The following is an 11337-nucleotide window of genomic DNA, read 5'->3' as shown; positions in this document are numbered from 1 at the left end:
TTATTTTTCAAACCAAAGGGAAATGATGGCCGACTTTAAGACTCAAATGACTCAAACAATTTAAAGCGTTTCCATATAAATTGAGTTAAAAGCATGTTCCCATTTATCATTCTAAAAATTCAAATCAAGCTTGCTCTACGCGGCATTCATTGATTTTGTTGAACGTATTTCGACAGGCAAGTTCCCCCTTTAATTTCAATAAATCTCTTGGAGTTGTCAGAGACAGGGTTTGCATCCAGCGGTCCGAGATCTGCAAGAATTCTACACCTTTAATTATCCTTCCTTCCTGCGGATCTTGGAGTTTGATAGACGTTGTCGGTCACTGTAATTTACAGGAATCGGCTTTTTCTCTCCTCAAATGGTCAGTATTCTGCTTTGCTTTAATTTTCCTTTAAATGCTTAAAGGTCCACTGTTTTGGTGAAACAAATTCTGTTAAGGTCTTTCTTTGAAGGTTTTCTTTCTTAATACTTGCAGGCGAGTGCATGTTCTGGGATGGCTGTCAGTGACGAATGCAAGTCTACATTCTTTGATCTGAAGAGGAAGAAGATATATCGCTTCATAATATTCAAGATTGGCGAAAATGAAAATCAGGTCACGGTAGATAAACTTGGTGGCCCTGGTGAAAATTATGATAGCTTTAGGGCTTCTCTTCCGGAGACAGAGTGTAGATACGCGGTCTATGACTTAGATTTTGTGACCGAAGACGACTGTCAAAAGAGCAAGATATTCTTCATTTCCTGGTAAGTATGCCAACGTTACTGTTAAGTTTTATTAATTTATTATTTCATAATGATTTTTAACTATTAAGTCGTTGAATTAAGTGGAAATTTTATTAATTTATTAATTTAAATTTTTATATTATTTGCTATTTTTAGCATATACTCACTAGTTAAAATGCCAAAAATAGAAGTTTTCTTTGTAAATAGTATCGTACCCAAAATAAAATCCTGATGTTGAGAATTGGGAGGTTTTGAAGGAATCACGAAAGGTCATTTCCCATGCAAGATCCATTCCCTAGAATCAGTTATAAAAATCAAACCATTCATCTTTACTAGTGAGAATCTAAGGAATTTCCTATTGCTTAAAAGCCTTTCATTAACCAAAAATATGGAAGATTAGGAAATTCATCCATATAGGTTAAGATAAAGGTCATTATTTTCTAACTTAGTAATTGGAGAACCCATAGTAAAAACCATTTTTCGTCAACGTTTCAAATCCCAACACGGATCTATAGAAATGACTTTATTGTGATAAAAATAGTAGAAGGTTCCCAATCAAAATTTTATATGCATCCATAATACTTTGACATTTTGCTAAGTAGAGAAAAAATGGGAGAATATCTTAATAAATGCTTTCACTCTACTTTAATGTGCTCCTCTAAAGCATAGCAGCTAATGGGTCAACCAAAGAAACGCACAAGATATTTGGGGATAGGCCTATAACCTAAAGCATTTGGAGGATGTTTTATGACAGCCTTGAAGAATGGATTTCATCATCTTTTGATTTGCAAAAAGAATTCTATGAGCTAAAGATGGGATCTATGACCAATGAAGACTACACTAGCAAATTCTTGGAGTTATTGAGGTATGTTCTTTACCTCAAGGAGGAGAAGGCCAAGATCCAATGATTCATTAGTGGGTTTCCGGTATCATTCAAGGACATGATTGAGTTTGATGATCCTAGATCATTGGAGGAGGCCATCCGAAAGCTAAAGCATTGTTATCAAAAGTCAAAACATAGATATAAGACTAAGTTGGATTGGAAAGGTAATGCAAATAATAAAGGAATGGGACTTTAAGTTGAATAAGACCTCAAGATAAAAGTAACAAAGAGAATGTAGCCTTGCATAAGAAGTTCAATGCATCTGATAGTGGACATGGATTTTGGTTTGAGGAGAAGAACAAGGGTGATGGTTGGAAGGCATTGTAGTGTTGGGATTGTGGAGGAGAGCATGAAATGAGATATTGTCCACAACATCAGGGTGGTAGATCACAGATCTACAGTGCTCAAGATGCACAAAGAATAGGGGATGTTGGACATAATATTCCATGGATTTATGTAGCTTTGGATAACAGGTGGGTTAATTATCAAGCAACTGTTATTGACGTGGATGGTAAAATTTGTGATCAAGTTGTTTCTATTTTGATTGACCCTGGATATAACTATAGTTATGTTAATCTTGACCTGGTGGATAAGTGCAGTTTGAATAAAGAAGTGCATGCAGAATATTGGTAAGTGTGGTTGGCTACAAGTACAAATAAGAGAGTTCATCATTGGGCAAGAGCTTGTGCATTTGGGCTAAATGGTATTCCTACTTCATCACATTTGAATGTACTTCCATTGGGATCATATAGTATATTGTTCGGTATGGATTGGTTGTATCTTCATAGAACCAAGGTGGATTGTTTTGAAAAATCTATTTAGTGTTTGAATGAAAATGGGGAACAAAGAGTCTTACAGGCTAAGAAGAATGCAAAATCAGTTAAAATGGTGACAACTGTGAAGGCAAAGCACAGTCCTTTGTTAAGGACTCTGATCCTTTTGTTCATGAGTTTAAAGGTTTGAAGCTTGCCCCTGGCGATTTCTTGGTGAGCTTCAATGTGGTGTCCCTTTATACAATAGGATCACTGATGCTGACACTACTAGATTAGTGGGCCTTTTCCTTACCTCTACCTTTTTCAGTTTCCAACGGGAATTCTATGAACAAACATGTGGTGTTGTTATGGGATCCCTGCTATCCCCTATCATTGCTAACTTATTCATGGAGGATTTCGAGACCAAAGATTTGACCTCTGCTCCTTTTCAACCTAAGCATTGGAAAATGTTTGTCAATGACACTTGTGTTGTTTGGTCCCATAGGCACGAGAAGTTAGACCTTTTCCTTCATCATCTTAACTCTCAATATGACTCCATCAAATTCACAATGGAGGTTGAGGTTGATGGGTGCCTTCCTTTCCTCGATGTTCTTCTGTGCAAGTTGGATGATGGCTCCTTGTCGCATCATGTTTTCCGTAAAAAAACTCACACAAAGCAATATCTTCATGCGAACTCCCACCATTTTCTAGCCCAGAAGTTTGGAGTTCTTAACAGTCTACCTGTGCCTTAAGAGTTTTTGATGTTAGTCACCTAGAGGAGGAGAAATCTCATCTTTTGAAGGTTTGTGAAAATAATGGTTATAGAAATTATTGAGGTCTTAAGGCTTTTCAAAAAGCTAATAATGCTCCCATGGTTAAAAAACTATGGATGATCTGGTTCCCATGGTTAAACATCATTTTATCCATCATAAGCTCCCTTAGATCTGTTAAGGACCCAATTAAGCCTATAGACATGAAAGGGGTTTATTCACTCCCTTGCTCTTGTGGGATTCCCTACATTTGGGAAACGGGTCGCTCCATTAATCTTCATATTCAAGAACATGTTACAAACATTAGACTCATGCGTTCTCACTCGTCAACTATTGGTGAGCATGCAGAGAAAACTATGCATCATGTCTACATTAAGAACTCCCAGGTCATCGCTAGGATTGATCACTTTCATCATAGGAAGTTGTGGGAGGCCATTGAAATTGAAAATCATACGAGGAATCTCAATAGGGATGATGGTTGGAAATTAAGTAGGAGTTGGGTTCCTGCCCTTTCGTCTTGACTTCTCTGTTTATTTTAATATTTAATTTAATTTATTCATTATTTTGTTTCGTTTTATTATATATATATATATATATTTATTCATTTATTATTATTATTATTATTATTATTCACGCATTTTTTCTTCTTAAAATTTCTTCCATTTTTCTATTCTATGGCTCTTCTTATGTTCCTTTTTTTTTACTAATCATATGATTATTTGTTTTAAATATTAACTCATACACAATAGTACTATTTAGATTAGTTATTTTTTTATTTTATGTATTTTGACATTCTCTTAGTGATTATTTATGTTCCTTAATATTAGTAATTATTTTATTCATTTTATAATTTTTATTTAGTATCTTTCCCAACTAATTAACTTCTTTAATATTATTTTGACCTAACTAATATTTAACGTTCTTCTTATAACTGAATTTATTTAATTTACTAAACTGAATTTCTAACGTTTACTTTTGGCACCTAGGGAATCTCTGCTATTTATACCTAATTACAAATCTAGTTTTTCATCCTTGTCCTGAGGATGAACCACAATAGATGGTTCGAAACGTTGACTCAAAAACAACGATGTGATTATTCTGAAATAAATTTTGATAACTTCTCTTAGATTTCATATCCTATAAAATCATTGCAGAGGAAAGATAATAAGTTTGAATGGACAGAAGAATGTGCAACAAGTTTTGAGCAGTTGAAGCAGCTGTTGACAAATGCTTAAGTCTTAAAGAATGAATATCTAGACAAATAGTTTGTGATATGTATAGATCATTGCAAGAGAGGAATTAATGGAGTCCTTATGTAAGAAGGATAGGCATTATGCTATGAATCAAGGAAATTGAATGAGCACAAGCAAAATTATCCAACACATGATCTTGAGTTGGCAATGATCATCCATTATTTGAAGATGTGGAGGCACTAGCTTCTTAGTAGATAGTTCATATTGTTGAGTGATCATAGTGGATTGAGGTATCTGTTTGACCACTTGAATCTAAATTTCAAGCAAGATAGATGGTTGGCCACGATCAGTGAGCTTGACTTTGAGATTAGGTACATTAAAGGTAAAGAGAACAAGGTTGCAGATGCTCTTAGCGGGAAGATATAGGTAAATCACATGAGTTATTATGGGATATATCTACTAGATCGAATCCTACAAGCTGGACACTAGGATGATAGGTATATGGAGCATATGCATAGGTAACAACAGGGCATAGGTGACCAAGATGTGGACTATCATCTCATAGCAGATGGCTTGGTCAGATTTAGGGACAATATATATGTGCTAAATGATAGTGAGCTCAAGAAGTTTATCTTGAGGGAATTCCATGCTAAACCGTATTCATGTCACTCAGGATATCAGAAGACATTGAAAATGGTGAAGAAGTTTTATTATTGGATGCATCTAAAGAAGGAAGTGGAACTGTTTGTGGCTCAGTGGTAGATTTCCAACAAGTAAAAGCAAAGTGTAAGCATACAGGTGGATTACTACAGCTGATTCTGATTCTAGAGTGGAAATGGAAGATCATTTCCATGGATTTGATTACAGGTTTGTTGAGGAAATCTAGAGAATCATGGTTGTGGTTGATAGGTTGATAAAGGTAGCACAATTCATTCTAGTAAATTCGTCATTCTAGTAAAGTCAGATAGGGATATGAAGTTCACCTATAGATTCCAAAAAGAGTTATTTGCAGGTTTGGGTACATAGTTTTCCTTCAACACAACTTATCATCCGTAGACAGATGGACAAACAGAGAGGGTCAATAGGATTTTGCAGGACATGTTGAGAATGTATGTGATGCATAAAAAACGGAAGTGGGAAGAGTATCTTCCACTAGTAGAGTTCACTTACAACAACGGGTACCAAGAATATTTGAGGATGAGTCTGTTTTGAGGCATTGTATGGGTGGAATTGTAATACTCCCATCAATTGGAGTGACACAGTGAACAGGGTGTTGATTGGACTAGACATGTTGGTAGAGATGGAACAGGAAATGTAGGTAATCAAGAAGAATATGAAGACAACATAGGACATATAGAAAAGTTATGCATATTAGAACAGGATGTTTCAGGAGTTTCAGATTGGGGAACATGTGTACTTGTGTATCAATCCCAAGAAGAGCTCCTTGAGGATTGGATCATGTGACAAGATGGCACCTCGGTTTTGTGGACCTTTCAGTATTTTGAGAGGATTGGACTAGTAGCCTATTGAATTTTATTTCCTCCAATGGTGAAATTGATTTTTTCCATGTGGCATTGCTTCAAAAGTATGTTAAAGATGTTGATCATGTGATTGAATAGTTTGTATTATAGGTGGAACCAAAAGAAGAATTCCAGCCAGAACCTTAGAGAATTTTGCAGAGAAATATGCTCATGATCTGGTACCAAACAATCAAGTAGGTTAAAGTGCAATGGAAGCACTTTGGGCCCAATGAATCTACATCGGCGATGGTAGATCAGATGTGGGTTATGTATCCTTATCTATTCACTACTTGAGCGATTTTTTTTGGCATATGTTTTGTTGTGATGTTTTGGTGTTTGTATATATTCATATGAATGTAAATAACACCATGAGCTATGTTATAAAGCTCCATTAAGTGGTATGGGTGTTATGTTGTTATGGTTTTCATATTGTTTTGTTTCTCATGTTGATTTTCTTTTCAACGGGATGATCATTGCAAATACTACAACAAGCTAAGTTATAAATCTCCATGGTTAGTGTGTTTTTCTTTTCAGTAGTCTTACTGGTTTTAGGTGTCATTGAACACCGAGGATGGTGTTCCCCCAAGGGGGAGGGTTTTGTAATAACTATTGTAAAAATTCCATGTAATAAAGTTAATAAAGGAAAAATAATAACCAATGTTATGGGACACGTATTCCAAGCTGAATAATGAGAAACAAACATAGTGATTAGGATCACTTGTGATTAATTAATGGCTATGGAAATTGCCAAAGGAAATGGAAAAGGATTTAGAAAGGCATGACACATTTATTGGCATTTTATTTATGGAACTAATGGAAATTATGAGAAAAGGAAGGTGGAAGGTCACAGGTTGCATGTGAGGAGGAAAATGAAGGAAAATAATGGAAGATGAAGAAAATAGAGGCCTCATTAATAAAAATTCTTCTGAGTATTAGTTCATGGATTTTGTCACTTCAAAATTTTGTCAGTTTTAGCTTGGAGCTCTCTATTCTACTCTCTCTCTCATATTCTTGGACACTTACAGTTTTCTTGGAGCACTCTTAGAGGATTGTGGCATACTTGGATTTTTTGAGAAAGAAGGCAAAGGAAAAATAGGAAAACATAAGAGAAGATTGGGATCAGAAACTACAATGAATTTTTCTTAAATGTACTGAGTTGCATATATAATTTCCATACTAGTTTTGGCATGCAAGACACATGCATGTGGTTTCTTGGTTATGATCTGTCATTGGCTTGGATTGACAACGGATTTGGCTAGCCTTGCCATTTCCTAGATAGCCATGGTGTTATGGGTTTCTTTCCTTTTGTTTTTAGGTTGATTCTCATGTTCCTTTGGCTCTGGGTTGAGTTGCTAGTTCCTGGAAGCCTTGGTTGGACAAACTCTCTTGAAGCCCTGTAACAACTTGGGTTGAGTTACTAGTCTTGGAAGCCTCGATTGGAAAAATGATATGGAAGACATAGGTGGGTTGAGTTACTAGTCTTGGAAGCCATGGTTGGACAAACGATCTAGAAGCCTTGGTTGGAAGAAACGATCTGAAGCCCTGGACAACTTGGGAGGAGACCAATCTAGTGATGGTTAGTGATGTCAAAATGTGAGGTGGAATCATTGGTTGAGGGTTGAGGTGGTTTGGCCTCTGTAAACCCTGGTTTGGTTTTGTTGGATTTTTTCCATAAGATCCCACATTCATTCTTGGAATATGGCATGGGGGTGATTGGATGAAAGAAATATTTGGTTCAACTAATCTTTGGTTGGGTGGTACATGGAAGTCCCAGACTTGGTTTCATTTTTCATACGTTAATAATATCTTTTTTCCTCTTGTATTTGATGGGTAACTATACTTGTTCATATGTGGTTTTTATATATATGTCATATATTTGTTATTTCTGTTGAATATATGCTGGTTATGAGGATGTTTTATGACAATCTTAAAGTATGGATTTCATCATGTTTTTATTTGAAAATGAATGAAAAATGAATATATGACCTAATAGATGATAATGAAACTATTGTGATAAGGCATCATTGCTTCCTTATGATTCTCAGATAAGTATAAGACCCCTATGCTCAAATATGTTGCTATTGTTGGCATTATGATACAGGTATGACAAAAGTGTTGTCCTTGATGGCAACTCTCTTAGATGAAAGATCACAGTATAGCAGGTAAACAACAAGAATGAAGAAAGAAAGGTATACGCAAGTTCACCATTGACCAAGCCACATATACACGTAGGTTCACTGTATACAAAGTCATGTATACGAAAATGTATACACAGGTTCACCATTGACCAAGTCGCGTATACACGCAGGTTCACTATATACAAAGGTGCGTATAATGTACACACACAATATCACAGAAGGAAAGGCTCGTACATGTTGGAAAACTAAGTTTTGGTCCGTGGTATTTGGTCCATGGTATTTTGGTATTGATCCATGGTATTTGGTCCAACATATTGACCCCAGGTATTGGGTCCAAGGTATCAGTCCTACGTCATTTTGATCATGGTATTGGGAGAGGCCTAAACCTATATAAGGAGAAGAAGATCATTAGGCCAAAGTTCAAGTGTGCAAGTGATGAATATATGATGAAATGTGAGATCTAGTATGCTGGTTATGGATTTGTGATGCTTCGTTTGATCTAAACCAAGGATGCACCTATGCAGTTGATGATGGATGATGAATCGGGATCATAAGTCTTGGAATGTATTATCATTATGTGGTTTGATCATGGATAGACTAGATCTGAATTATTGACGCATGTTTTATTGCATAAATGTTATGATCTGGGTATGATTGATGTCTCGAATAGCTGCAAAGTTATGAGTAAATATTTGCAGATCTGTACGTGGGTTCACTTTGGTAAAAGCGCTTATACATGCTGGTTCGGCTCATCAAAGTGCCGTATATAATATGAAGTATGATATTTGAAGTTGTAGTTGGATCTGGTTGTTGCAGAGTTCTGTGGTCTACTCTGTGTTCTGGTGACTGTGTTTTGTTGACAGGGTTTTAATGATTCAGTATTGGGTGATTCAAAGATTGGTGATTGGTTTATGCAATAGTTGTATTTCAATGGTGATTGATTTTGTGCCTCAATGTTGTTGATGGGTCCAGTATGAAAATTTGATGAAATTTGGCCTTCAGATTATGGTGTTATGCTTCAGGAGTATCTAGTCTGAAAATTTATGAAATGTGGTCCCTGGGGGAAGAGAGAAGGTCGTAGCCTTCTGTAGGCTGGTGCCTACGTACTGGTAAACATATCGGCCAGTACCGGAGCCAGGGGGCTAGAGCTCCCTTCCAGTAGCAGCTGGAAAACGAGTGAAGGTTGGAGCCTTCAGTAGGTCGGTGCCTACATACTAGTAAACATATCGGTTAGTACAAGAGCCAAGGGGTTGTAGCTCCCTTCCAGTAGTAGCTGGAGAATGAGAGAAGGTTGTAGCCTTCTACAGGTGGGTGCCTGCGTACTGGTATGAGTCTACACCAGTACAAGATTATAAACAGGTTTCTTCTTATATTAAAGGAAGATGGCAGCAGGTGGTTTTTATCCCGCATTGGGTTTCCACCTTATATCATGGTGTTCATGTGTGTTTCTTATGTGTGATAATCTGTTCTTTTTTACTGCACCTGTTTACTGTTTATATGGTTAATAAAGTTTTGATGCATTGATTAAATATCAAAATATAATGGATTAACTAAATCATAAGTTTACTGGATATACGCTAGTTGCATTAAACACAGTTGTGTGTACACGCGAGTTCCCTTAACTGAAGTAGCGTATATGAATCTAATTATGGAAATGAAAAAAACAGTGATTTGCTAATACTGATTCACCCCCCCTCTCTTTATTATTTCCAGCAATTAGTATCAAAGCATGTACTTTGGTAGAAGCTTGATCGCTTGAAGGAGATCCGTAGAACAATGGGAAAGAAAGCACGTCAGAAGAAGAAGACAGCTCAAAGGAACAGTGATAGCCGGCCATTAAGTGGAAACAAATATTCAGATTCTGAATCACCTCAGATTGAATATGAACAAGCAAATGAAGCATCAAATAAAATCATAGATCAACAAGATCTATTTAACAAAAGGGAGAATGCCCTCAAAGAAGAAGTTATCAGCTTAATAGCTCAGCTGGAGTGTGTCTTTAGAGTACGTCAAACTCTGCAGGAGCAGAATGAAGAACAAGAAAAGGAGATTCTCAAACTAAGGCAGCAAGTGGAAGAAGGAAGATGTTGACACCTAATCCTTGTGATTGGGTGAATTTATGTAAATAGATAAATAAGAAATATGAACAGTCATCGGGAGATGAACTGAACAGTCTCTCCCTCATGTATATAATGAAGACCTACCTGATGGAATAGAACACACGAATCATTTTTGCCTTATGGAGTTACTGCCTGGCCTGACATGGTATCAGAGCTAGCTTCTTTTTTTAGCCTTTATGTCCTTTGTAACTCCCTAGTCTGCTCCTCTGCTCTCCATATAATTCAGTGCCTGACATTTTCGCTGTCCATATAATTCAGTGCCTGTACGCCTGTCTGCTACACTGCCTGTGCTCTCTGGCTCTCTGGACTGTCCATAAACGTTAGTGGCTGCACCTCCTTTCAGATAGGCTATGACCTGACCCGCGTAGTTGTGACTGTTCCCTCAAACCAGTGGTCAGACCCGCGTGGTTGTTGGTGCGCATCCGGGGAATGGTTTTGAAAGCCTCCACGTTCTCTTTCCCGTTTGGATACAAGTCTTTTGGTAACTCTTGTGAAAATCTGCAATTGTACATTGTGATAACCTGTACCGTAGAAATCTCAGGTTTGCAAGTGTGTTCTCAGAGCGAGTTGTTGTATATTATATATACGTTGTTCGATTTATGATGTTTCATGCCTGTTGAATGTATACGCTCCGATTTATGATGTTTCATGCCTGTTGAATGTATACGCTCACGTTTTTTAGAGCACGGCTTGGGTCAAGAAAATGGGCCCCTCGATTTGATTATATTTTAACTCAACAAGCTTTTGTGGCTATCGATGCGGGCTCACCCATTAACAGAGATCTCCACAGATTGAGATCTTGAGGAAGAAGGGCCATTCATAGTCGGAGATAATTAATGAGAGTGTGATTGAAGCCGTGGACTCTTTAAATCCTTTCATGCATGCACGGGGTGTTTCCTTCATGGTATCCGCTGCTACTTGTGGAATCCATCCACATTCAGAAGTGAGATATACGCTGCTCCGTTCAAGACTCGCCAGAAGCTGAGTTTGAACACTTATTTAATTATCACGTGATGTCTTACCAAGCATCAGGCATCATTGAAGACTGAGAGATAGAAAAGGAAAGAGATGTATTTTTCCAATGAGAAAGTATGCAGTCAAGGTATAAAGCATAGGATTTGAGCATAGGGATTTATATTTCCATCCAAGTGTTTGGCAAATTTTGATTTGCATCAGATTTCTGATTCGCTTTTGAGCAGTTGATACTATTTCTCTTGAATTGCAACCATATTGTATATATA

The 11337-nt window shown here is 36.9% G+C and overlaps 1 protein-coding gene across 1 annotated transcript; it reads left to right on the top strand.

Moving 5' to 3' along the window:
* The first annotated feature begins 493 nt into the window (after positions 1-493).
* On the top strand, positions 494-10535 carry LOC149238030 (actin-depolymerizing factor 1-like). The gene is made up of 2 exons (XM_089369449.1): positions 494-741; positions 10355-10535. Exons 1-2 carry the CDS (start codon positions 494-496, stop codon positions 10533-10535), a joined length of 429 nt encoding a protein of 142 aa, XP_089225575.1.
* The last annotated feature ends 802 nt before the right edge of the window (positions 10536-11337 follow it).

This window comes from Pinus tabuliformis, chromosome 8 (assembly GCF_031772625.1).
Source record: "Pinus tabuliformis cultivar Carrire ecotype Pingquan chromosome 8, CPIR1, whole genome shotgun sequence".
NCBI lineage: Eukaryota > Viridiplantae > Streptophyta > Pinopsida > Pinales > Pinaceae > Pinus > Pinus tabuliformis.
The sequence above is the reverse complement of the archived record's forward strand: the minus strand, read 5'-3'. Positions and strand labels throughout refer to the sequence as shown.

Bases quoted from the DNA above. Each gene is read 5' to 3' on its own strand.
- LOC149238030 (XM_089369449.1), top strand. From the start codon at position 494: ATGGCTGTCAGTGACGAATGCAAGTCTACATTCTTTGATCTGAAGAGG. The intron at 742-10,354 runs GTAAGTATGCCA...CATATAATTCAG, and splicing joins AAGATATTCTTCATTTCCTG to TGCCTGTACGCCTGTCTGCT.